The sequence below is a fragment of the Camelus bactrianus genome, chromosome 11 (genome assembly GCF_048773025.1).
Source record: "Camelus bactrianus isolate YW-2024 breed Bactrian camel chromosome 11, ASM4877302v1, whole genome shotgun sequence".
Classification (NCBI taxonomy): Eukaryota; Metazoa; Chordata; class Mammalia; order Artiodactyla; family Camelidae; genus Camelus; species Camelus bactrianus.
In genome coordinates this window covers 78374778-78401579 of record NC_133549.1, presented here as the reverse complement: position 1 = coordinate 78401579, position 26802 = coordinate 78374778, and the positions used below count along the sequence as shown (strand labels likewise).

The 26802-nt window shown below is 49.8% G+C and overlaps 2 protein-coding genes across 10 annotated transcripts in view; one reads left to right on the top strand and one right to left on the bottom strand.

Annotated features, from left to right (window-relative positions):
- SHLD2 (shieldin complex subunit 2) overlaps positions 1-4601 on the top strand; it is a 77164-nt gene extending 72563 nt beyond the window's left edge. For all 6 annotated transcript variants that reach the window (XM_074374337.1, XM_074374335.1, XM_074374338.1 and 3 more), the window contains 2 exons: positions 226-341; positions 3571-4601. In XM_074374337.1, coding sequence (XP_074230438.1) covers positions 226-341; positions 3571-3743 — 289 coding nt within the window. In that variant the 3' untranslated portion in view covers positions 3744-4601. The remainder of the gene's footprint in view (positions 1-225; positions 342-3570) is intronic.
- Positions 4602-8045: 3444 nt separating this feature from the next.
- On the bottom strand, positions 8046-18771 carry LOC105068017 (synaptotagmin-15). Of its 4 annotated transcripts, none has more exons than XM_074374341.1 (8): positions 18646-18771; positions 17536-17782; positions 16881-17023; positions 15666-15961; positions 14194-14367; positions 13612-13732; positions 12446-12625; positions 8046-11552 (listed from the first exon to the last, which is right to left on the bottom strand). In XM_074374341.1, the coding sequence occupies exons 3-8, from the start codon at positions 17011-17013 to the stop codon at positions 11410-11412; spliced, it is 1047 nt and encodes a 348-aa protein (XP_074230442.1). In that variant the 5' UTR covers positions 17014-17023; positions 17536-17782; positions 18646-18771; the 3' UTR covers positions 8046-11409. The 4 variants fall into 4 exon arrangements, with proteins under 4 accessions (XP_074230442.1, XP_074230441.1, XP_045371771.2 ...); XM_074374340.1 differs by having other exon boundaries at positions 14200-14367; positions 16881-17092; positions 17536-17728; positions 18646-18763; XM_045515815.2 differs by having other exon boundaries at positions 17536-17728; positions 18646-18763.
- Positions 18772-26802: the final 8031 nt, after the last annotated feature.

The following is a 26802-nucleotide window of genomic DNA, read 5'->3' as shown; positions in this document are numbered from 1 at the left end:
ATTTAAAATGAGTATGGAATAAATAACATTTATTAATGTATCACCTGAAACTCTTTTTTAAAAAGCCCTTCTATTTCTAGGATGTTTCAGAACATCCTCAAGTTGTTTTAGTCATTAAAATTAGCCCTGCATAAAAACCCAGTGATGTTTGAAATTATACTGCATTTAAACATTCCTTTAATTGGAGATCTTTTTGAAGGACGTGTGCTGTTTACTCTTTTGTAGGCCAGCTTTAATGACCATAGTTGATGGAATATATAAGGTTTGCGTGCACGTAGGATCAAAGCTGGTGGAGCAGATTCTTCTCAACATTTCTCCTGACTGGCTCAACAGAGTTATAGGTAAGATACCAGCATGCCCTCGAGAGGTGGTTCTTGGTAAAACCACTTATTTCAGGAGTATAGACAGTATACTGGAACAGAAGGAACACTATGCTGCGAATTAAGCTTTTTTTCTGTCAGTGTAAAAGCAGAAGTTAGCTTGAGTGAAACACAAGACTAAGTCAGTCAGAAGGCAAGACTTGCTCTACACCTGTCTCAGCGCATGATGAGAGGGAAGTAAGTGCCTGATCCCCTTCTTGCTCTAAATTCCCAGTCAGTAAGCAAAAACACGAGGACCTTTGTTTCAGAATAGTTAAGTAAACGAGTGTGGGACACCTGTCCATGTATGAAGATTGTCCGGTGTTGGTAGAGTGGATTTGCAGGATCTTCAGCTCTGTTGGGAGGTGTAGTCAGTGACTGACCAGGAAGTGAGGGTAACCCATTGGTCAGATGATCAAACTCCATCCTTTCCACATTAGTCTTAGGCTCTCTAAGCAGAAGAGTTAATCTGGTTCAGTTGATTTGCTCTGTCTCATAATAGTGGATTATTTTTTCTTTAATTTTTGCTTGAATGCTGAACATTGCACATAGAATAATACAAACTGAGGTAAACAATATTTGTACCTGGAAACGGGCACTCTTGTTTTCCTAGACCTTTACTAGGGGTGGGGGTGGGTGGAGGGCGGCAGACAGAGTTAATCTTGTCAGACCGAGTTGGATTTGAGGTTTTTTATTGCCATGGTTACCTTCAGGTCACCACTGACTTCAGATTATCCAACATTATCTTGTGCTCATGGTGGGGAGCGGTTTTCCAGAGACTTTTCCCCAATAATCCTGCCCCACCATCAGCTTTATCCCTTCACTCTGCACCTGGGCCTCAGAGACAGTTTCTCTCCATGTTCTTTTACATCCCGAGACTGTTCAGGCTCTGTTGGTTGATATTCGGTGCATCTTAGCCTGCAGGGAGGGGCAGGAGTGACTCTCTTTGACTCTGGTCCAGCCTTGGTCTTACGCAGGCCCTGGGTCTCTGGGTCTCGGGTGGGGTGCTTTCTCAGCGACCCTGCCCCTCCAGCCACGGCAGCCAAGCTCTGCCTTGTGCCTTTGGTGGGGCTTGTGTGGTCCTGCCCCTTCCCCAGGGATGTTCCTTTCATCTTTCCTCCCTCTCTCTCCTCTTTACCTGTAGCCTGGGCAAGATGAAGGCTTTTGTTCCTTAAGGTGGTCATGCTGAATGGTGTTTTGTGCTTTTCCTCGGGGCAGCTTCTGCCCTTCTCCAGGCCTTTACCGCAGCTGGACGCTTTCTCTTATGTCCTGTCCTGTGTCCAGCCTTGCGAGCACCTGGTGGGGTGAGAGAAGCCAGCAAGGCCGCACAGGGCGCTGGGCCATGCTTGGCTTTTAGAAACTCATCCAAACTTCAAGCACATTCTTCATTCTTGCTTGTTTAATGGACTGCCTTCTTTCTGAGCTCGACCCTCCCGAAAACCCATGCTCCTGTTCTGTCTCTCCTTTCACTGTGGTCTTGGCAGCTGCACAGCCTTGGCTCACTTGTAGGTTAAAGAAGATTGTGATTTTGTAGCTTTTTCAGCTTTTTCTAATCATTGTTAGGGTAAGAGCCACTCTCTTCCCAGTTTTCTACGTCCTAATTAGAAGCCTCTCTGTTCTTTTTTATTCACTTTGTTAATTTTCATTCTTTTTGCTGTTTTCATTGCTTTTCTTGGTATTCTTTCTTGTATTTTCGGCCTTTTCATTTTTTGTATAATGTCATTCTTGATTTCTCAGAGACTCATCATCCTCAAGTCAAGTGTACATCTGTGTTTTGCCCATTCCCAAGAGAATTCAAGTCATACTTCTTGTTGTTAATTAAATTGTAACCATAAGTGAAATTGTGGGTCCCAATTATACAGTGTTCATCAGATCATTCAGATTATCACTAACCTTGATTTTTTTTTCAGCTTATGAAAGTGAAAAATACAAACATTTTAAGTTTCGTGGGGAATCCTTACCCCTCCACCGACATGTCATTGGCCCTCCCGGAGTCTGTAGACCCAGTCCAAGGAAGGCTGATGGTGTTGGTCAGGGAACTGGTATAGTTTGAACACAGTTGATAATAGTGCATTGTCAGTCTAGTATTGGGCATCCTGCTGAATGACTTGATTAGATGTCCTAAAACAGTGAGAGGGAGAGTATAGTTTTACTGAACACAGTGCTGTGCCAGACGCACAGTGGGACCAAACAAACTGAAACACTGGAGTTAGGAGCAGAGAAAGGCTTACTGTGGGACCCAGTAAGGAGAAAGGGTGGCTCGTGCTCAGAAATCCTGAACTCCCCAGTGGGTTTTGGGGAGAAATTTTTATAGGCAAAATTTGGAGCGAGGGCTGCAGGATGTGTGACTTTCTTCTGATTGGTTGGTGGTGAGGAAACTGGGCAGTGTCCCAGGAATGTTGTGCTCAGCCCGAAGTTGCCATCCTGCACCTGGGTGGGGGCCTTAGTTTCCTGCAGAAGAACTCAAAGATATGGTTATGTGTATCCCCTGAGGAGGAACCAGAATTCTGCTTTAATAGCTGCACTATAGTTTCCTGATCGCACCTCCTTTGTTTCCGTGTTCCCTTCTCTGATTAGCAACCGTTTGAATCTGCCCTTCGGAACTCTGGGAGGTCCAAGAGGCTGAAGCCCTTGTCCCGCGAATAAGAAACAGACACAGAAAGGCTTTTGTGCCCAGGAGATCCCCACAGGGTCCTGCTCGGTTTCAATAGGACAAATGCAGAATATAATGACATATCTATCTATCATTTCAGTATTTTTATATAATCAAGATTTGACATTCATTAAGTAACAGATTCAGGGTTCTATTATATGAACAATAAATATAATGTATATATAACTATGATAAGAGCTATAGACTGGATAAATATAAGTACTTTTCTGAAGTGGACACACTCGTTTTGTTTCAGGCTTAATTTAGGAAAATATAAATTGCAGTTCTTCCTTCTATCATTTGAAGAAGGCAACAGCTGTGCCATCCTAGGAAGTGCCATCAGTCTGAGCAGTGCATCATCTGTGCCTTCTCTCAGATCAGCGGGAATCGTGTGCCATCATTCCAGAGTAACCTGTGACTAGAAAGAGCAGGCATAGAAAGAGACATTCACAGTGGCTTAGGGACTTGAGAAACCAAGGGCAACGACCCACCGTCAAGTGTGAGCCTTTCCGTCCTGGAAGGGATGCTAAGAGCTGTGCTTGTTTCCTTCTTCCTCAGCCCCGCCCTCAGAGGTGACCTACCGCATGGTCGCAGCGGACCTGCTCCATTCCTTGTTGGCAGGCAGCGGGGCACCTTGGGTCCTGAAGATGCAGAGCCTCTTTGTCTTAGATGAAAACAGCTACCCACTGCAACAGGACTTCTCTCTCCTGGATCTTTATCCGACAATGTGAAGCCCGCATCCCCGGCTCTCCTCTGAGCCCAGATGAGGGAACAGCAGGCACTTGAAGGAAGAGTACTGAAGAGATGATCTGTCTTTCCAAATGAATGACAGGGCTTTCCCTCAGGGTTTTAAAATAAGTATATTTTATAAAGAGAATTGTGTTAAATATGTTAATTAAACCCCCCCCCCCCACTAAGAAAATTCTGTGAGTTTTTTTTGTTTGTTTGGTTTTGGGGCTTTCCCTTTCTCTCTTCTAGAGAAATGATCGAGCAATAAAGGCAACACGTTAAATTTCATTGGGAATTGAAGAATCACTCTGTTTAGTACCTCCATTCCGAAGCACTGGGATGCAGAGCTGAGCGTTTACTCAGGAATTGCTTTTCTGCTCTGCTCACAAACTCGAAGTGCTTTCCTTATTCCAACTTTAATAAACTACAGACTCAAAAGGATTTCCTTAATCACAACTTTATATGGCCATAGTTCACATAAGCCTACATTTAGACAAGTTCCAGATGAGTACGTCTTTCCATAAAGAAGCGTTGAAAATGAAGGAAACGTGATTGTGTTTCAGCTCGTCGTCAGGGGAGGCAGAGAGTCATACTGTTAGTTGATTTCTAGGAGTTGAGTGCCTCACTGAATTTACTTTCCCAGCAAACACTTAGCAGTTAGTCTCTCATTATGACTGTAGCAGCAGCTCCCAGAAGATGGTAGTCACCAGGGAGGAAACAGGGGGCAGTACTTAACTTGGAAGTTTGGAGTATGCCGAGTGTTAACAGATGGGTGATATTGCTTGAACATAACAAAATTCATAATAAAATGAGCAGGTTTATTTTACTAGGTGTATTTTTAATAAAATTCTTTTGGGTCATTGAAATTGTTTTCTCTAATTGAAGCTTTTTTTTTTTTTTTTTAAACTTGGTTTCCCTATAAATGAACCTCAGGAGTTTTGTGATTCTCATCAAAACAATATGCAGAAAAGGTTGTATAAGAGTGCACACACGCAAAAGTACCTTTTTCTGTGGAGAAGGGTCTGTAGCTTCTAACAAAACCTTAGAGGGATCTTTGACAGGAGCAAAAAAAAAAAAAAAAAAAAAGAAAGAAAGAAAAAGAAGAAGGGTAGGAACCAACCAGTGCTTTATAAGTAACTAAGTTAATTCATGGGGAGGATAAGGGGATTAGGTCAAATGATTGCCAAGGTTGTATCTAGCAGAGAAAGAGTTGGCTCGAGTGTGTATCTAGAGGTACTGGAATATGACTAATGTGTCAATTTCTGGGGTACAGCATAATGTTTCAGTCATACATGTATGTACATATATTCATTTTCACATTCTTTTTCATTGTAGGTTATGACAAGATATTGAATATAGTTCCCTGTGCTATACAGTAGCAAGTTGTTGTTTATCTGTTTTATATATAGCAGTTAATATCTGCAGATCTCGAACTCCCAGTTTATCCCTTCCCACTCCCTTTCCCCCTGGTAACCGTAAGTTTGTTTTCTATGTCTGTAAGTGTTTCTATTTTTTAAATAAGTTCATTTGTGTCTATTTTTTAGATTCCACATGTAAGTGATATCATATGATATTTTGCTTTCTCTTTCTGGCTTACTTCACTTAGAATGATGATCTCCAGGTCCATCAATGTTGCTGCAAATGGCATTATTTCATTCTTTTTATGGCTAAGTAGCATTCCATTGTATAAATATACCACATCTTCTTTATCCAGTCATCTGCCGATGGACATTTAGGCTGTTTCCATGTCTTGGCTATAGTAAATAGTGCTGCTTTGAACATTGGGGTGCATGTATCTTTTTGAATTAAGGTTTCCTCTGGATATATGCCAGGATTGGGATTACTGGATTATATGGTAAGTCTATTTTTAGTTTTTTGAGGAACCTCCAGACTGTTTCCCATAATGGCTGCACCAAACTACATTCCCACCAACAGTGTGGGAAGGTTCTCTTTTCTCCACACCCTCTCCAGTATTTATTATTTGTGGACTTTTAAATGATGGCCATTCTGACTAGTATGAGGTGATACCTCTTTGTAGTTCTGATTTGCTATTGTCTGATAATTAGTGATATTGCGCGTTTTTCATGTGCGTATTGGCCATTTGTATGTCTTCATTGAAGAATTGCTTGTTTAAGTCTTCTGCCCATTTTTGGATTGGGTTGTTTTTTTGTTGTTGTTATTAAGTTGTATGAGCTGTTTATATATTCTGGAAGTTAAGCCCTTGTCAGTCGCATCATTTGCAAATATTTTCTCCCATTTCATAGGTTGTCTTTTTGTTCTGTTTATGGTTTCCTTTGCTGTGCAAAAGCTTAAAAGTTTAATTAGGTCCCATTTGCTTTTGAATGCTTGCTTTCTGATTCTCTACATAAACTTAAAACAAAAGAAAACAAAATAAAAAAAACCTGGAGGGTTTAAGGCTGCGTAGTGAGGTAGGAAAAGCAAGAAAGTGATTGCCATAAAAATCAGGTTAGTTGATGTTTTGGTGGAGAGGGAGAGGTAGTGTTTGGGAGCCCGCACAGGAAGATTCTGGGAAGGCTGGTTTACCAGTTACCAACTTCTTCCTAAGTCCAAATTCATTCTTCAATATGTGTTCTGCAGACAGACGGAATTCCCTCACGTGTCTCTCCTTCGCAGTGAGCACGATGCTGAACAGTAGAGGGCACTAGAGACACACGAAGGAGGCCGGCGCTTTTCTTGCCAGTTCCAGTAGCACGTCAGTCCGGACATGGGTGCGGGGACACCAGGTGGCGCTCTGTTCCTGCCCCATTTCCTGAACGCGCTGGCCCTCTACCAGCCTGCATCCCTGGTGTGGCCTGTCAGTCATGTTCCCCTGGCCCTCCTGACGAGGAGACCACCAGTTCCAGGCCCCCATCCGGTCTGTAACTGGACGACACCATCCCACTATCATCCACTCCCTGCAAGTTTGTCTCATCAGATTTGTCAATCAGCAAACCGAAAAAAAGCATATCATCCAAAACAAAGGGCAGATAGGAGTCAAATCTGGTTACTTGCTGGATTTTACTTCATCAAGTGGAGGTGAACAGATAATTTACACAGACAGAAGGACTGAGAGGGAAGAAGGGAGAAAGACAGGTACGAGAGGTGGAGAAAAGCACATGCTCACTAGCAACTAAAGATGCACAAACAGAAGCGGCTCTATCTAATAGGCACTTAGGTCCTTTAACGGACCCCAGGCTGTGGGACTGCGACAGCACCGCACGTTCTCTCTTTTTCGTGGTCTCTCTGGCAGTGTGTAATAACGATACCATTTTTAGACATCCGGAATCTGATCCAAATTCCAGCTTCACCACTTCCTAGTTCTGGGGCCTGAGAAGTGGTGATGCGCACTTTCCTCATTGCTAAGAGTGGGAAAGTAAAAGGGTGATCTGAGCAAATAATTCCATACTTTAAAATTAGGGGAAAAACCATATTAGGCAGATAGTCCAATCTGTCTTCATGAGGGCACACTAAATTCAATTAAGAAATATATCCATTATGTGGAAGGCGCCAGGCTCATGGAATGTAATCAGCAGACTGACTACTTCATTTTTTTTTTTCCCCAGTGACCCATTCAAACCTGCTTGGCAGGTAGCTTCTCCCTGTCCTTTGGATAAAATCTAGGGCAAGTCCCATGACTTTTTGATCACTCTTGTGTAACAACACATTTTTCCTGTAACTTCTAGTTGCAAAACCAGACCAAGTGTTCAGCACTTGAAATGTCCAATCTGTCCAATCTCATGTAGTGGTCCAAACCTCCAACTTCATTTAAAGTTTACACTTCCCTTTCCCTCCTGCCCTCACCTAGGCTCCTGCCGAAAGCAGGCAGCAGCAGGAAATGGGCACAGAGCCCTGTTTTCCTGTTTCTCCACCTCGTGCTTCCACTCCTCCTTCCCCACCTTGCTAACAGGGATTCCTGAGCATCTGCACAGGGGCAGAAACGGGGTACAGGAAGGAAGCCACCTAAGGGGCAGGAGAGGTCCCACGTGACCAGTTATGAGCTGGAGTACTCACATGGGTTCTTCAAGAGCCTCCTGTTTCTGCAGGTTCCTGTGACTCACATTTGCCCCAGAGAGCAGGTTGGCACACAGCACCATCCCCTTCCCCTGTAAGGGTCTTTATATTACATTTTCTGGAAATGGAAGTCTAGAAATTATGTTTTCCAGACACTCTTACAGACAGGGTTCCAGGTTGAGTTTGCCAAATGTGAGGCACTTGGGTGAGACTAGAAAGCAGAAAGAAGGTTAAAAAAATTTGTTTCTTCCTTTGACTCTCACTTATGACAGCAGGATGCTCGAGGCTCCTGTAGTAATTTGAGCAAAGAATTTGTGCAAATCCCAGCCAGTCATCACTATGGGATACCTAACAGGCAGCACTGGCTTCAAGACCTGGCAGCAGTTATGAGGCAGTGAGGTCTCCTCCTTAGGGACTTCACCTGCCTGAGAAGGCCAAGCACAGGCCTTGGAGTCCCCCATTTCTAGGACACTTCAATGCAGTATAGTGAATTATCACCCCAGTCCTTAACCCCTCCTTGTAGCTGTGTCCATTGCCATGGTGCTCTATAGTGCCTCTCACAAAAAAAGGTGTAGTTTACCACCCTGCCCCATGATTTTGAACTTGGCCACACCACTTACTTCAGCCAGTGGAATACTGGAGACACAACACAAGCAGAGGGTAGAAATGTGTTTGCCCTTCTTCTGCCTTTCCTATGAACAGAGCTTTCCCTGGGTAGCTGCCACCTGTTCAGTGGGTGCTCAGAATGAACAAAGTTGGAGCAGGCCTAGGGGAGGACCTGAGCCTGACCAGGCTCACAGCTTGAAATAAGTTGCCTAACCTAGATCAGCCCACACTCAACGGACCCACAGATGTATGAGAAATAAATGTGCATTTTAGTACAACACTGAGATGTTGAGATTGTTTGTTATGCGCCACTATTACAAAAGTAGCTAACTGATACAAGCAATGTTTCTCCTTTTAGCTTTATCAGTCTCCCAAGAAGGCTATGTAACTTGTGCCATCAAATTCACTGTAGAAAATCACTCTTTGCCCAAGAATTCTTTTTCTGGGAGAAGAATTCTGAGAAAATAATTGTTTTTCTGCTTGAGGCAGAGCTTTGTTCACACTGAGAGCAACTAGAAAACCTGAATAAAATACAGAAAACCTCTTTGCTGAAGAGCTGCCCAGTTGACTAGCATTTGGTGGGCTGTGATCTCAGAAGAAGGAAAATGCAAGGAGATGGGCTGACATTCTGTAAAACACTTTTCCCTTCAGGAAACTTGCTGATTCTAGTGAAGAGGCTGAGTGTTTGGACAGAGGGCCATGGCTAAGAGTTGGAAAAGGCAGCAGAGTCTCTGGAGCTGGAGGAACAAGACATTGGAGTTTGGAGTTGCCAAGGCAGCTGGGACTGGAGGAGCTAAGATGTCAGATAAAAGGGAGACACACAAAAGTAACTCTGAAACTCGAATAACATTTTCAAACTGCTAAGAGAAAAGGAAATGTCAGCCTGGAATTCTATATCCACAAAAATATCCTTTAAAAATGAATTTGAAATAGACATTTCTCAAAAACTGAGAGAACTTGCTGCCAGCAAATCTGCCCTAGAAAAATACTAAAGACAGTCCTTCGGATAGAAGGAAAATGATCTCAGGTAGAATCCCAGAAATGCAGAAAAATAATAAAAAGCAAGAGAAAGATTAAACACGTGGTGAATATAAATGAGCATTTGAACACAGTGAAATTAGTCATGCCTTGTTAGGTGTAAAATATACGTGGAATTGGGGGGAAGGATACAGCTCATGATGAGCAATCACAAGGTGCTGGGTTCAATCCCCAGTGCCACCATTAAAAAAAAAAAAAAGACTAAAATATACTTTTAAATATTTAATTATTTAAAATATACTTTTTTAAAAAGCTGAAGTATTTTATTAATAATTTTTTGTCAGTAAGAAAGACTAGCTAATAGTAGTTTTCAATGGTAGTCTGTAGACAGTGGCCAACCCAATACAGCATCTCTCACCTCCCCATCAGAGCAGAGAGCCTGCCAGTCTCTTGCCACTGAGATTTTTTAACTGTGAGTCAAACATACCCGTCCATGCGAAGGGGACACTTACCAACTTTTCCAAGTGGCTGTGGAAAGGCATGAACCTCCCCTTGAAATATGGGGATGGTTGGCACCTATGGTCTCAGGATTCCAGGTGAAAAGGGAACAGTTCCGTTTTAGTAGCTGGCTATACAAACACATAGAGAATGCCTATTACATGTGTGCCCTGACACTATTAGAAATTCCTGGAGTGTGGACTACATTGAAAATGTGCACACGAAATAAGTAAGGAAAAGCAAACACAAAGTACTGCATACGGACCACTGTCGGGCAAAGCTTGTATCAGTGCATTGACAGAGATTGAAAGTGCCATCAAAGAGGCACAGACCGAGGGCAACAGTCACTACATTCTCTTGCTGAAGTTGTTTCAGTGTGTAAGAGATGATACTTACTGTTTTAAGTATTGCTTTACTTATACAGTAATGGGGCTTGAATCTGCAAGTTCAGTAGCACAGAGGTGAAAACACAAACTGCCCATTAAGTAACAGTGACCAGCCCAAGGGCTGCCGGTGACCTTGAGTACAGCTTTATGGGGAGTTGATGATGGTGGTTTGTGGGAACTTCCATCTTCATCAATTTTACACCGACACCTACCACAACACAGTAATCATGACAGAACGGCTAGGTTTACAAAGAAAAGCCCTCAGCTCTGCGGGCCCTGCTTTGGCTGCGAGCTTTCACCATTTCTTGCCTTAAGTGAGAGCCCCAGGAGCTGAACGCTAACCTGGGAGACACAGAAATCAGCAGCAGACCAGCGGTGTGAGGTCTTGGGGAGGGTAGGCTGGGGGCAAGACTTGACATGATATGGGGCAGGATTAGACACAGCCCTGGGGAGGGACCTAATGCACAAGTTAGGCCCTTCTCATCTGGCCCAGGGAGCGGAGGCTGAGAACCTCTCCACCACTGGGTACCAGCGCAGCTGCTCACGGCATTCTCCCGCAGGTGTGAAGCTATAGAGAGTCTGGATCCCTGAGAGCTCGCTCTCCCAAACTGTGCTGCCCGAGCATCCTGGGATGATCCCAAACATGCACGCCGAACCCAGTTCTCAGGCTGTGCTTTTTATTGTAGACCAACTGAAGTAAGCGCTTTAGGCATCTCCTCCGACCCTCATTATTTCCTGCAGAGCAGTCTGTTTTTGCCTCCAGGCAGAAGGCAGATAAACCACAGTGGAGAAACAGTGTAGGCTGAGAAGCGACCCATTATCAGCTTTCCAAGCTTACCCGGCACTTCCACACAGCATACACAGCTATGCTGTCCCTAAGGAGAATATTTCTTCTGAACACCTGAGATTCTGATCTAAGTCGTGACTGGGATGACCACGAGCCAGGATTCTCAGCCCAGGCAGTCCCACGGGTAAAGAAGGATGGAGTGAGTTGCGAGGGCCTCTCAGGCTGGAGAGGTGTAACCCACCAGCCACACCGCTGCCCCAGCCGGGGCTCTCTTGTCCCCTCTTCTCTTCTGCACAACAGCATTCATGACCCTGCAGCCCAGTGCAATGCTGGAGGCAGTGTCCAAGCCTATGGCTGTCATGCCTGGCTGTAAAGCAGACCCGAGGTCCCCGCCCACCCAGGTCAGGGCTCCGTGGTGTGGCAGAGCTCATGCCAGCGCCTCACCAGCTCCTTGGGTTTGCTAAGCATCTCGTTCCAGTGCTCCAGCTCTTTGCCGCGGGTGTACATGTAGGGGCCCACCATCACCCGGCCCAGCTCGTGGCTCTCTGCGGGGGAGGGAGAACACTGTCACTCTCTGGAGCACAGAAGCCACATCATCTCAGGGGTTCCCAGTGCCTTCCCTCCCTCTCTCACTCACTCCTCCCCTCAAAGGAAGTAGCCAGCCCCTCCTTCTTTCATCACAAGCTGATGGCCTCCAAAGAGAGCCTGACTTTGCTCTGGAACTGCAGCTGGTGGGGAAAAGGAGCCCGGGTGGACAGCCTGCTCCCACCTCCCTGTGGGCCATCAAATCAGCCTCACATGAAAGAAAGGGGCCCCTCCAGAATGAAGTCAGCTTCCGTCAGCCCACCAGTACATTCAGAGGGAATATTCAACAATAATTTTCACCTACCAACAACCACCATGGAGAAGGGTCTTAAGCTCTGGCTCATGAGACCAGCTGGCCAGACAGCTATGTCTCAGTGACAGTGGACGCTGTTGGGGGGGGGGCAGTGGTGGAGGGCTGGCTGGGATAACTCCACCCCCTCATCCACGCTGAACCTTGCCCAGGACCCTCAAGGCCATTACAGAAGGCACAAGGCAACACAGGGCACATAATGACCCATGGTACCAGGTCACTTGGCCGGTGGCAGGTAGCCATGCTGCCCCTCGACCACTCTGGTGACTTGCCCCAGGAGCAGGTAGCAGAGGCCATGTTTAACCTCTTTCTTGGGGGCCACGGACAATCAAACTGGAATAAAGCTGGGTGGGAATCGCAGCTTTCCCATGAGCAAGCTCTGTGTCCTCAAGCAAGTATCTCAGCCTCTCTGAGCGCTAGTTTCCTTGGGTGGACCACAGAAACCCTACTGCTCCCTCCAAAGGGTCCAAGCCTCCTGAATGCACAACAGCCCCTCCTCAGCCCACTGTCCCTCCCAGCCCGGGGTTGGGGGAGCAGCCTTACTGTCCCCTTCCACGCTCTGCAGCACTGTCAGCCTGAGGCTGGCCGTGTCCAGCTCGGTGGGGTCGGCCCTGAAGCTGAAGGTCTCGTTGTACACAGGGTCCGCAGAGCCCAGCACGGCCGAAGTCTTCTTGCACTTGACAAACTTGTTGTGGTTGATCAGAGACACTTTGACAAACACACCTGAGGGGCAGAGCAGACCGCGGGCTGGGAGGGGCATGCAGGGGTCAGGACTCCAGCCTGTGAAGGGTCCGGCTTGGGGAGGGGGCAGACCTGCCCAGCCTGGGCGCCAGGACCCCATTACTCACAGCCACCACAGCCAAAGGGCGTTCCAAGAGGAAACGGGGTTGATTAGTGAACTGCCTTAAAGCCGAGGAAATGCTCAGCACCCTTCCGCTTCCTTCCTTTCTGCCTCCTGAACGCATCCACGGCTCGGCTGGCCCTTGGTACTGGAGCCTGGCACCACTCCCATCGCTCCCCACTGCGGGGACCGGGAGGTGGGGAGGGTCCTGCCTGCTCCGTGCTCAGGCCTCCTTGCGTCCCTTAAACACCTTCTCCTTCAGAGGCCAAGTTTTTTGGGGAGGGAAGCTTAAATGGGTTTTGGATCCACACTGGAAGGTTGAATGTCGGCTTGCTCACAGTGATTCAGCTGCAGAGAGCACAGGGGACCGATGACCACCACCTTGCTAGGGACCCTGTGGGGGCGAGGCATGTGGGGAGAGCAAGACCAGGGCCTCCGCTCCTCCAGCTCCCAGGTTCCAGTGTCAAGCTTTTTGTCGGTTTACCCCCTGCCCCCAGCACAGGGAGGCCTCGCCCCACCCCTCCCCACCCCTCCCGGAGGAATCAGAACCTTCACAGAAGGGAAGGGGTGGAGGGAGGGAGCAGAGTTCAAGGAGACCAGACACTGCCTTGGGAAAGGCGAGGGGCAGACTTGGTTTCCAGGGTCATAGGGGTCTTGGTTGAGGCCAAGGGGATACTGCCTTGGGCTCAACATAAGGAAGCAGCTTCTCACACCACAACTGCAGGGAGGTGGGTAGTGATGCTCTCAGCAGCCAGATGCAAGAAGAAACTGGATGGCGGGGCGGGGTGCAGCGGAGGAAGGGAAGGCCCAGACTCCAGCTCCCAGTCTCAAGCTCCCTGGCTGGCCTTGCCCCAGGAGAAAGACTTACTGACAAAACTGGCATCCTCCTGGAGCCAGAGACCCTTGGCTCGAAGCACAACCACCGTGAGGAGGTTCAGGCAGTCACTGTAGCTGAGGCAGAACTGGAGGTCGCCAAATTCGGAGGGAGGCTGGGGAGGTCAGGAAGAAAGCACCCTGTAGTAAGGACCAGAGCTGAAGATTTGAACCCGGGTCTGGGGGATTCCCAGGCCTATTCTGAGGAGCTCCAGTCCTTCCTGGGGGTTGGGGGAAGAGTGGGTATTTCCCTTGGCTGGTCCATTCGGTGGGGGGACCCCTTTCACAGCTGTCTGATCTGCATGGGAATCCAAACATGGGTTTTTTGGGAATGCTTCAGGTAATCTGATCTCCAGGGCAAAAGAGCCTCAGGCTCCCCCCTTGCCCAGGCAGGGCTCCACGCACCCTCACCCTCGTCCCATGCAGCTCCAGCCCTAGGCCCACCATCCAATGTCACACTTGTAGGGGTGGCAGGCAGTATGCTGAGGGCTGACGCTAGCCAGCAGGTGCAGGGCCACACCAGCTGGCTGCCCACGGTAATCTGACACACATGATGGCATTGTGTGGTGACCCTGACCTGTACCTCCAGGCTCTCGGCCTCCAGGTCTCTCCAGATGATGCACTGGCCGTCTCTCTCCAGGATCTCCTTCAGGGGAAACAGCACCTGACCCAGGAGCTGGTGCTTCCTCTGCCTGTCTACGTGGTACACCAAGAACCTCAGCACTCTCTGGGTGACGCTCTTGCTGGACACCTGGGATACATGAGGACCGGGCTAGGGTCAGGCATGGGGTCAGGGGATGGTGTGGTATGTTGTTCTGGACACAGGATCTTTCTGTGAAGAGTGTCTCAACCAGGGACCTGCATACCCCAAACCCAGGTGTCTTCAGGGGACCCTTTGCAGCACTGGGGACAGTATCCCCACAGAGTATGGTCCAAGGACCAGCAGCACCCACCATCCCCTGGACCTTGTTAGAAATGCAAGACCTTGGCCTTCACCCAGATCCATGAAGCAGAATCTACCAGAATTTAACAGGGCATCCAAGTGATTTGCTGACACATAAAAGTGTGAGCAGCCCCTGCACTGGCAGATGGTTAACTAATACTGATTTTCTTCTCTTCCTCGTCTCCTTCCCCTTCCCCCTTAAAGCACAAAGAGGCTGGATCAAGTTGGTGCAGGGACAGGGCGGGAAGTGATGGGTGAAGAAAAGTGAGCATGTGGGCATGACCATGCTGGTCAGCAAGTCTCCTGCTTTGGACCTTGCTGTCCCGAGAGGAGCAGGTTCACCTGTGAATTCTCACGGCCTCGCCCCCAGCAGGACGGCCGGGGGCTGGGCCCCGTGCCACCCCTCTTCTCAGCTCTCAGCCCTGGAAAAAGGCAAAATCACACTCTTCCCAGATGCTACTGGCCTCTCCTTACCTTGCCAGCCAGCCCGCTGCCCTGCTCTTAAAAATGTTTGTCCAAGGCCTCTCAGCAGCCCTTGATTGCTGGCTTCCCATAAGGGCCCCAGGCACCTGCTGAGGCTCCCAGGCCGCTGTGAGCTTGGCTCAGTGCCCGGATAGCCTCCGCACCTCCAGGCCCTGAGCCCGCCCACCCACCTGCTGCAGGATGGCTCTCGGGTCCTGCCCTGCCTCTGATGGGATAGGTGAGGCCCGAGGCTGGTGTCTCACCCTCTGCCTTCATGAATATCTTTGCCAGAAAGCTCATATGCTCCCAGGCTTTGGCATGCTTCCCCGGACCCTATGGGCCAGGGGCTGGCATTCAATGGGTGTTCTAAGAATATGTCTTCCTTTCTTACTTCTGGGCAAGCTGGACAGAAGGAGCCCAGCCCTCTGCCCCTCATCACTCAGATCTCTCATCTGCCCCTGCCATCAAGGCTAAGGGCTCTTGTACACCCTGACCTGGCAGGCAGGGTAGAGCAGAGCCTGTGGCACGGGGGTCCTGGGAGTCGCAGGGCCTGGGCTAGCCTGGGAGACTGGGGCTCTCCTGCACAATGTCTGTTCTTCCCAGGAGGCAGAGGCACCGGACCCTGTCCACTCCAGAGGCCATACCTGGAAGATGAAGTGCTCGTCGAACTGTGGGCTGGAGGTTCTGCGTCTGGTCTTGGACTGGAGGAAGCGGCGCTCATCGGGCAGCAGGTGGAGCTTCACCAAGGGGCTACAGCTCTCAGAGGGGGCTTGCAGTCGCTGCGCCTTGATCAGACCCACCAGCAGCCGCTCCACCTCCTGCTGGTACTCCACGGAGAACCACAGCCGCCCCAGGCAGCCCTCGGGGAAGTTGGTCTCACTTTTGTCCCCTGGGAACTTGTAGAGCTCTGGGTTGATGGTCCCCACCACGCACGCGTCTCCTACAATACAGGGGCTGGGAGGACTGGCGGCCCAGAGGAAGGCAGGGCGGTGGGAGACAGCAAGCTCTGGGCTCCGCTGACCCCTCCTGGCCCAACCTCTCCTTGGCTGAGCCTTGACTAGACAGTTCCCTGGCCTCTCCTGACCACGTTCACATGACTCGCTTCTCCAGACTGAACACAGCCCCTCTCTCTAGTGCAGCGCCCCCAAAAGGCCTTCTCAGCACTAAGGCATTCTACATCCAGGCCTGCTCCCCCCTGGGGCCCCTAACAGAGTCCACAGCATTCATTCAGCCCCTGTCCTGGTGACTGACCCCCATCCCCAGAGGTCAGGGCCTGCAGGGGTGGGGTGCACAGTGCCCAGGACCTGGCCTTGCTCCTTTCTGTGGTGTCCAGAAGATGTCTCAGTGATAAAGTGTTGCCTCTTTTCTTCCTCTTCCAGTTAGAAGGGACTAGTTGATTACTGAGGGGTTGTTCCTGAGCAAAGAGGTGGGTAGAAAGCTGTGTGCTCGGCTTCCACAATTCTGCCCTCTGGATTGGCCAACTTGTCATCTTGGAGTAGGACCCAGTGCAGGTTCCACACCTGGGAACAGTGGGGTTCCAACCCCAGATCTGTTGCTTACTGCCTCTGTGACCTTGGGCAAGGCACTGTTAACCTTCTGAGCCTCAGTTTATGAATGTGTAAAATGGGGTTATAATCCCTTCCTCCACAGAGGCATGGTGCGGTCCAACTCCAAAATGGCACATGAGGCCATATCTAGCCCAGGCTGGGGGGTGGCAGGCACTTGGTAAACCCAGGTACCTGGGAAGAGTGGTCACTGGGCAACTCTGGCATCCCTGGGCCCATCCAGGCTCTGTTCTGGAGCCAGGCCCATGAAAGCAGATGGGTCCACCCTGGGCAGGCTTCGATGGGCACACTCACCAAGATTGCTGCCAGTGGCATGGGGCAGGAGCTCCGGGGCTGGGCGGGGGTCCTGTGGAACCTGGGCCCACACTCTGCTGCTCAGGGCCATCCAGTCTTGGCTTTGGAGGGAAGGGGGCACCACGAACAGCATACCAGGTGGCCTGTCCAGAGGCAGTGAGATGACATGTAGGTAGCAAGTGAATGAATGATGTGGCCTCTGAGCACTCAGCCTGGAAGGGTTAAGGACCAGGTGCTGGAGGAGAAAAAGCCAGCAGGAGCCGGGAGAAGGCAACAGCATCATTTTCTAGGCCCTCACCGGGACACACACACACACACACACACACACACAGCCAGAGCTGACGCATCTGCCTGCCCACAGCTGTGGTGAGTTGGAGAAGGAGCACCGCCTCTGGAGTCGGCCTGCTTGGGTTCTGCCACTTACCAGTTGTGCTCTCTGGACCTGTTATTTATAGCCTCTGAGCCTCAGTTTCCCCAGCTGGAAAATGGGCTTCATAATGCCTGCCCCATAGCTGTGGTGAGGATGCTGGGGTTTCTTTGTGATGGCACCTGGCATGCTGCCGTCATAGAGCAAATGCTCTATAAACAGACCTTTCCTTCCTCACCACTCTCCCAGGGAAACCACCAGAAGAGCTGGGAGCAAGGCCAGCCTCACCTGCTTGTCTGGGTCCTGGCACCCAGTGGGCAGAGCTTGTCCCACTGCACGCTGGAGGGAACCCCAGTCCCGGGCAGCTCCTCATAGGTGAATGTGGCACCAAACCTCTTCCAGAGACAGCAGCTCACCCCGATCAACAGCAGCAGCAGCAGCAGCCCCCCAGGGATGCCCGCAATCACCAGCGCCACCTGCTCTGGGGGCAGACACCACCAGGACTGTGATGCCTAGTAAATGCCACTCCACTGACCTGCTGGGGGTAGAATTTGGGCAGTAACTCCTGGGCTGGACCAGAAGGCTTCCTGTGTCTGCTAGAGAGGACTACTGCTGGCTGGGCTCTGCTGGGACTCCTTCTGGGGTCCTACTGCCCTGGTGAGCCTTCTGGTTTCCCTTGGAAAGCTGCTGGCCCTGGGCTTGTGATTCTGGCTGAAATGAACCATTTCCTCGTGCTTCTGCGCAGAAAATCAGAACTTCTCTTACCATAACCTTCATCTTCCCTGGACTCTGCTCAGGCTTAATGGTGAACTGAGTATGGGCACCATGTACTTAAGGAAAGTCTGGGAAGGGGTGATGCCCTGGGTGGCATTCAGAACCCTATCCTTTGGGTCCTGGAACCTGCTGAGGCTGGACTCTTTCTTGAATTCTGTTACTTTCTCTAAAAGCGGCTTCTTCCAATCAACCCCCTATCACAGGGAGCCCACTTAGGGGAGTTGGTGGGAGGCGGTAAAGGGGGTGTGAACAAGGATGGGAGCAGCGAGTGTGAGAAACCAAGACACAACCGCTTTGCTGCTGGCACCTGCACCTCACAATTTCGGGGACCTGGGAGGCTCCAGCCGGCGCCTGCTGACCTTTCTTCGGGTCACGCGCGGGAGCGGGGCTTCCCGGGGTCTGACCGGGTTGAGTGGTGATAGGCAAGACTCCCACACCTCCTGACCTGCAACTGTCTGCGAGGAGAGGGCCTCACTCTCCATCCCCGCACCCCGGTAGGAGCTAGGGGCAGGGCAGGGGCTGCGCCCTGGTGGGACCCGCGGAGCGGAATGAAGTGCTGCAACGGGTGGCGGAGGGGCCGGGGTAGGGCCCTGGGAGCTCGAGTGAGGAGGGGAGGGCACTTACCCGCCATGGGGCTGCTCTGGCCGGCCGTCGGGGCGCCGGCCCGGGCTCGGTCTCGCCGGTCTCCGCGCCTCCCGCCGCCGCCGCCGCCGCCGCCGCCGCCGCCGCCACCGCCACCGCCGCCTGGCGGGCTTTTAAAGCGCCGAGCGGGGGCCGTCGGGGGGACGCCGGGGGCGGTTCCTCGTCCCGCTATGGTCAGTGGTGGCGGCGGGATCAAGGACCCAGCCCCCGGAGCCCGCAGCTCCGCCCTGGCCCAGCCCAGGCGGTGGCCCAGGAGGTGCGCCGAGCCGACCGTGCGCTCCTGGAACCGCGGGGCTCCTCGCGGGGCAGAGGTAAAGCCTTCTCCGCCCGCAGCTAATAGATGGCTCCACAACTGGCCCTTCACACCTGGTGGCCTTGGCACATGCCGTCCCCCTCCCAACTAGCAATATGCCTCCACCCTCAGCAGATCTTCTGCAGGCTGAGGCCCAGCTCTGACCCGTACTCTGTACTCCCGGGAGCCTTCAGACCCTCCACGCGCGGTGGGGAGCTCGTTTACTCTTTGGCCTGTTTCAGTGGACAAAGCAATGGGTCGTTGGAGAGCGCAGATTCTGCAGCCAGAGCACTTAGGTTCCAACTCTTGCTCCCCACTCGCCAGCTGTGTGATTTGGGACAGTTTAGCACTCTGGGCTCATTTTCCTCAGTTGGGTTAATAATAGTCCCTTCTCTAGGGTTAACGTATATAAGGGACATTTAGATCGGTGACTGGCCCAAGGTGGGGGAGCGCAGCGTGTACCAGCCTCTATTGTGATTATCTGACCGAGGGCAGCGTTCCCTGGGCCTCCGTCCCTCTCTGCACCCACAGTCCCTATTTTTGTAGTGATTATTATCAGACTGCAGAGGTTGTGCCAAGCGAGGCTGGTGAACACAGCTTTGACAGAGAGGCTCCCATAAAGGCCCTCTTGACCCGCAGCCTACTCTCATCCAGCGTGCTCCCCGTCGAGGAATGTGCACACATAGCATCTCTGCGGGCACATCCCTGAGACCTGGGACATGGCAGTCCTCTTGCACCCCATTTTCCTACAACAGAATCTCCAGCATCTCCTCCTCCTTCAAGAAGCCCTTCGCCTGCCCTTCCCTGTCCTCACTGTCCCTGCAGCTACTGTGCTGGCTACAGGACGCTGTGCCTCTGACTGTCACCCTAGTTCACTCTCCCTGGCAGACCAGGAACTCCACGAGGGCCGGGGGCCATGTCTTATTCAGCTCAGCGTTCCCAATAACCACCTCCAGGGCCAAGGCTGCGCTGAATGGGGGATGAAGTGCTCGTGCCCTCAGGATGAGCTCCGACCTGGCTCTGCCGCCATTGTCCATGTATCACACATCCTGCGCCCACACTCTGGGGCCTGATAGGAGCTCTTTGGCCTTGCCCTGGAGACCAGGCACTGGCTCTTGCACTCACTTTGCTAGCTCTGTCAGCAAACACCCTACACGTCCAGCCAGCCCATTGAGTTTTGAGTCTTCTTCCAGTGGAAGATGGGAGCAGATGGCAGGAGGGAACTCACCTTTCTTGCTGCTCCTTATGTTCTGGGTATCGTGATGCGGGCTGGATGTACATGATCCCATTGGGCCCTGCCTGGTGTCAGCCCTGCGGGGCTGGGACCACCCCTTCAGATGAGGAAACCAAATCAAAGAGTTTCCGTGGCCCACCCAGTAAGTGGCAGATTAGACCTGACACCTGGCTCTCCTTCTTGCTTCCTCCTCACTGGCCCACTGAAGGGCCCATCCAAGATATCAGGGGACCATTTCCTGTGGCATTGGCCATGAACAAGGCCAACAGCCATCGGCGTTGTGGTCAGTCTCCCTCCCACAGTCCCCCAGAGGCTCTGAGACTGGGCTGGCCTGGAGCCAACCCCACAGAACAGAAAGGCCTCCAGGTCTGGCTGCAGCCCTGGCCTTGCATCCTGTTTTCAGACCTTACTCCTTACCGGGTCTCTGGGAGCTGGGAGATTTGAAAACAGCAGCTGACAATCTTTCTCTTTTCTGTGGCCAAAAGGAAGTCATATTTCCACTGGAAAAAACATTTCTGAGTTGAGTTGCAGGAAGTCCAAGTGTTTAAAGGCCTGCAAATGCCTGCAGGAGATTAATAATTCAGTGCAATGGATGATTCACGAGAAAGGCCACTTTCAATTAATCTTAAGAATCAGCCCTGTCTAAGGAAGTGTCATCTCTCATCACTTAAGGAACAGAGAGGCCAGAGCAGGATAAAGGCCATGCTGAGAAACATATGGAAGACTGTGTTTCTCACATTTGTGTCAGTTCCAGCCTGGTCACCCCGGGACCCTCTTTGTGAGGTGGGGAAGGGTTCCCAACACCTCTTTTCTCCGATTTGATTAGTGTGGCCTCGGCATGAATTCCTACAGCCCCTTCTTTTGAGGAACTTGGAGGGAGAATCTGTCCTTGTTAGACCAGAAGTTCCCTCCTTCTCTCCCACTCCACCATGCTGGCTCCAAATATGTTCCAGCTATGGACAAGCACCCAGGGTCCCAGAGTGGAGCCCAGAGTCCATGGCTTGCTCCTGCCTCCCAGGGATGTTCTTTGCTCCCCGCCCTGTTCTCCCTGCTTCATCCCCTGCCTGGCAGTCTTTTCCTTCTCCTGGCAACAGCATCCTGCCTCTTCTTTCTCAGGAACTACTCTCTCCCCTCCCTGTCCACGCAGTAGCTGATAGAAGACAATCTCTTCCTTGTTTCCACATTACCAGCTTGCCTCTGTTCCCGAGCTCTGGACATGACCTGGGCCACAGGGATAGGTTCAGGGGTGGGTCATGACCCAATCAGGATCAACCCTGAAATTTTTGTGGGATCACCCCCTTTTTGTGTGGGAGTTGTTCAGCTGAAGGAGCTCAGCCTGGGGCAGTTGGGAGCACCTGTGCGTAGGTGTGCATGTGAGACAGGAGCACAGAGCCACACAGGAGGCCTGGTGATGCTGTCTGCCCCTTGGTCTTGCTGTGCCAGCGGCCATCTACTCCCGGGCGGTCCAATAAATTATCTTTTTTTTTTCCTCAAGCCAGTGTGAGTTGATTTCTGTTACTTGGAACTAAGAATCTTAATTAATTGTCAGCCAAGGCGGAAGTTGAATGGTGGCAGTGGCGGGGGTAGGGGGGAGGCGGGAAAGCTCTGTGCTGCTCTTATTCCCATTTTATTCAGGTGGAAAGTGAGGGGCACTGAGGTGATGCAACTAGAAAGTGGCTGTCCAAGGTATTGTTTTCGTTGTTTTGGGGGGGGGGGGTTGGCGGGGTGTAGGTAATTAGGTTTTAAAAGCAAATTTGGAGGAGGGCTGTAGGATGTGTGACTTGCCATTGGTTGGTTGGTGGTGAGGTTCCAGGAATCTCAATCATCAGCCTTCTGGTTATGACCAGTCTGGGGTCCACAGGCTTGTGCTCAGCCTGTAGTCACCATCCTCCATCTGGGTTGGGGCCTTAGGTCCTGTAGAAAAACTCAAAGATTTGTATCAAATTGCTCTGCATATCCTGTGCCCACCATCCCTGACCCCCAGGAACCAGGACCCTGCCCCATCACTGCACTACTGTTTCCTGACTGCCTTTCCTTTGTTTCTGCATCCTCTCGCTTCCCTTATTAGTAACTTAGTAACTGTTTGAACATGCCCTTTAGAACTCAGGGAAGGTTTAGCGGGCTGAAGCCTTTATCCTGCAAATAAGAAATAGGGGACACTGAAAGCCTTTTGTACCTGGGAGGGCCCCTCCCCAGATTCCTGCTGGGTTTCAAATCAAGACTGTTGAGTGCGGTGGACAGAAGAGATCTCTGTTGAATGTTGCTCCATTCCAGGTGTGGGCTCGAGGGAGCTTGGGGGCTCTCGCATATCTTCCTTCTTATTTCCCCCCAACAGATGATGTGATCAGGGGCAAGGCCATCTTATTGGGCTTTAGGGCTCAAGGCTGAGCTTTGACTATAACGAGCAAATCAATTAAAAGTGCTGAGCCTGTGGGGAAGGTCGTTCTTTGGTTACCTTCTGTGGCAGATTAAATGATGGTCCCAGTCCTCTTTTCCCTGTACTAGTACTGTACTTCCCCACCCTTGCAACACGGTAGGCAAACATACTTCCCTACCACTTGACTTTGAGCTTGGCCTTGTGACTTGCTTGGGTCAGTATCACATTAGCAGAGATGACGTGAGCAGAGGCTGGACATGCCTCGCTCGCCATTGAGGTGAGAAGAGCATGCCCCAGGTAGCTGCTGGTTCCAGACTGATGAGAGATCTGTGGAGCAGATCCAAACCTGACTGGGAGTCTGGACTCAACGAGGCTCGCCTATGCCAACCCACTCCAGCCAAGGAGCAGACACAGAAGGACAAGGGGCATAAACGCTTGTGGATGATTGCCACAGAGATTCTGTAAGCAGCAAGAGTTGACTGAAACCCAGTCCTTCTCTTGTCAATCACTTTGGTGAGACTAGAGTGATGAGCTGAGCAGGGCTTACCTTTGAAAAGCTACATCCTTTAGTTGCCTCAGTTCCTGGGGGACTATGACGAACAGTGCCCACCTGCCAACTTATGATGAACAGAGAGCAAGAGAGAGAAATAGACCTTTGTTTGGCAATAACACTGATATTTTCATGAGGTTCGCTACTGCAACATCACCTCATCTATCCGGACACAGGTAAGTCATCAACGGTGTCCGCCATTTGGTCCTCAGGCAACATCACGGCTGGGTCAGCAAGGAACCAGCACCCTGGCCTGGACTGGCACAAACTATGTCCCAGTTTCCCCAGAGCAAGGGCTGTGTTAGTGGTCTCATGAGAAGCATTGGGTCTGTAGGTTCCCAGGTGTGAGGGAAGCCCGCAATGGAGCAGCCACTGATGCCACATCTGAGCCCACTGACCCCGCCACCCACTCACTAGCGAGCTCTTCAGCAATGTGTCTCTTCATCAAATCTTAGAAATACATGCAGCGAGGATTTGCCGTGTTAGTCCAGCATCCCTGATTGCCTTGTACAATAACAGAAACCATGTCTCTTCTTCCATCAGACACACTCTGTCCTGGTCAACGGGTGGGTGCAGGATACAAATTAGGTCAATCAGATGCTCTCAGTCTGAAACTTGACTCTTGAGTGGAATAAACTGGATGCATTGGAAGCTGATTGGAATTTATTCACCCCAATGGCCGCACTCTGGAGAGATCACCCATTAGGTCCTGCTGTCTAGTCCTCAGAGCTTCACCTAGTGCGGTTCTTTCTGGGCTCCCTGAAGGACCACACATCACCCAGAACTTGTGGATCTGGAGTTGGATGCAGCAGCCGATTGAGAATCTTGGTCCCCTGTAGTCTTCTGTTGCAGTGGCTATGAGAAGAGTTTGGGTGGCGTATGGTAAAATTGCATTATCTTAAGCAAGGCTCTTAACCAATATGTTTCTGGGAGGAAGGATAGGAATGGATGCTGGGCAGCCAAAGATGCAGGCTGCAGTGGATGTTTGTTGTTCTTGCCTGTCCAGCACCCATTCTTGCTTCTTCTGATGACAAAACCCATATGACCTCCTCTATTCTCAGACCTCTATTCTTAGAGTGGGCTGAGTTCTCCTTGACTCTAGAGCTAGGCTTGATGCAGACATGGCCAGTCAGAGCATTGCATTCCATAGACCATAGTAGTACGTGAAGGGCTGGGCAGTGCCGCATGTTAGTTTACTACGAATCAGACCTAGAATTTAGGGGAAACTGTTGGGAGTGATATTAACAATAATAGCTATTACAAGAACCTGACATTATTCTCAGCTCCTTAAACTCTTTTCTATGGACTTAAAGCTGTGAGGATATAATCCAGGAGCTGTATGCTTCACCTGTTTACCTCTCTCTCAACCTGAACCAGTGGAAACATTCAGCTTGGATTGGAAGGCAACATCCTCGATCTGGTCTTTGCTGTTGAGCTGACTGTAAGAACCTTTAAATGAGAGCGCTTGAGAAAGACAGGGGTCCAAATTCTTGTCCCCTGAAACACTATTTCTTCAGAAACCTCTCCTACATCTGCTTCAGTCTGAGGTCTAGAGAGTTGGCTTTTTCATCCCAGCACCACTGCGCTCCTGCCCATCTCTTCCTGCAGGCTGCCTAGTTCAACACAGCTCGTGTAGGACTTTGTTGAGAGTGGCAAGAAGCAGCCTGAAAACCCTAGCATTTTGAAATTTTCCACCGTTTCCCTAGAGCCACAGGTGACTTTCCAAGCCATTGCAGAAATCAGTTTCTCAACTGCTTTAGTGTAGCATAAGAAGGGTTTCCAGCTTTCTAGCCTGCAGTAGCTTTACATTTAGAATATATATTAAGTTCGGTTACCTGCAGTCCTTCTCCTCCAGGAAAATTCCTGTATTCATTAGCATATAGGCTTTCCTCTGTAAGAGAGCCCCACCCCAAATAGTGGCTCAAAGAGGCTAGAGGTTGGTTTCTCTTTCATGTGAACATGGGTCATAAATAGTCCAAGGCTGATAGGCAATGCACAGTGTTGGGATTTAAGCCCCTTCTGGCTTGGCGCTCTGACAGCCCTAGGGCCTGATCCTCATCTGGATGGTACAGACTGGCTTAACACCAAGACTTCATTCCATCCAATGGAGAGGGAAAGGGCACGGCACAGTCTTTTTAAAGGGCACAACCGAGAAATTGCACTCGTCACTTCTGCCAACATCTCACTGGACACAACCTAGTTCCTTGGCAAGCCTCGCTGCATGGTGTCTGGGAATAATGCCCTTTATTTGGGGCAGTCATGTTCTTGGCTGGAGGAGTTTTATTACTATAGAAGGAGACCGTAAGTACTGGGGGACAGCTAGCAATCTCGGTCTTGGGTGATCTTTCAAGTGAAATGGGGGGATGGATTATGAGGAGCAAAAGGAAACAGATACAGATGTTCCAAAGACATCCAGATGGCCAATAGGCACGTGAAAAGACGCTCAATATCATTAATTAGTAGAGAACTGCAAATCAAACTACAAAGCGGTACCACCTCACACCTATCAGACTATCATCAAAAAGTCTACAAATAATAAAAGCCTGAGAGGGTATGGAGAAAAGTGGACCCTCCTACACTGTCGGTGGGAATGTAGTTTGGTGCAGCCATTATGGAAAACAGTATGGAAATTCTTTTAAAAACTAAAAATAGACTTACCCTATGATCCAGCAATCCCACTCCTGCGCATATACCCAGAGAAAACTATAATTTGAAAAGATACACACACCTCAGTGTTTACAGCAGCATATTTACAATAGCTAAGACATGGACACAGCCTAAATGTCCATCGACAGATGACTGAATAAAGATGTGGTATATATATAGGATGGAGTAACAGCCGTAAAAAAGAATGAAGTAATGCCATTTGCAGCAACATGGATGTCCTGGAGATGATCATATTAAGTGAAGTAAGTCAGACAGAGAAAGACAAGTATCATATGATATCACTTATATGTGGCACCTAAAAAAATGATACAAATCTTATTTACAAACCAAAAATAGACTCATGGACATGGATAACACAGTATAGTTACCAAAGGTGAAAGGGTCGGGGAGGGATAAATTAGGAGTTTGGAATTAACAAATATGCAGTACTATATATAAAATAGATAAACAACAAGGACCTACTGTATAGCACAGGAAACTATATTCAATTTCTTATAGTAACATATAATGGAAAAGAATCTGAAAAAAATATATATATGTATATGCATAACTGAATCTCTGTTTTACACCTGAAATTATCATTGTAAATCAACTACATTTTAATAAAAAGCAAATTTTTTTAAAAAAGGAACAGATGTCTATTTACAGGGCCTCTCCTCTTAAGTCCTAGCCCCTTCTGCCTCCTTTGATCACTGTGATCTAATTGTTTGTCTGATTGTCTGTCTGTCTAATTGCCTGTCTGACCTAATTGTCTGTGTCTGTCATTGCCGTCCCTGAATCTCCCATCACATAGACTTTGAGGTCGATGGACCTCTGATTCAGCCTGTATTCTCATCCCATAGCCTAGGACTGACACTTATTAGGGACTCAGTAAACTGTGGACTAAACTGAGTTGGTAATAGGTATCCCCGGATTAACTACTTTTCATTCCTTTGTTCACTCAGCGAACATCTGTTAGATGCTAGGTCCCGGGGAGTCTTCTCTCTCCAGAAGGTCCTTTTCCCTCATGGACCTTATGG

Excerpts from the sequence above, each read along its gene's own strand:
- LOC105068017 (XM_074374340.1), bottom strand. Across the intron at positions 14,368-15,665 it reads ACGAGCACTTCATCTTCCAG|GTGTCCAGCAAGAGCGTCAC; the intron begins GTATGGCCTCTG and ends CATGTATCCCAG. Across the intron at positions 13,733-14,199 it reads TGGAGGCCGAGAGCCTGGAG|CCTCCCTCCGAATTTGGCGA; the intron begins GTACAGGTCAGG and ends TGACCTCCCCAG.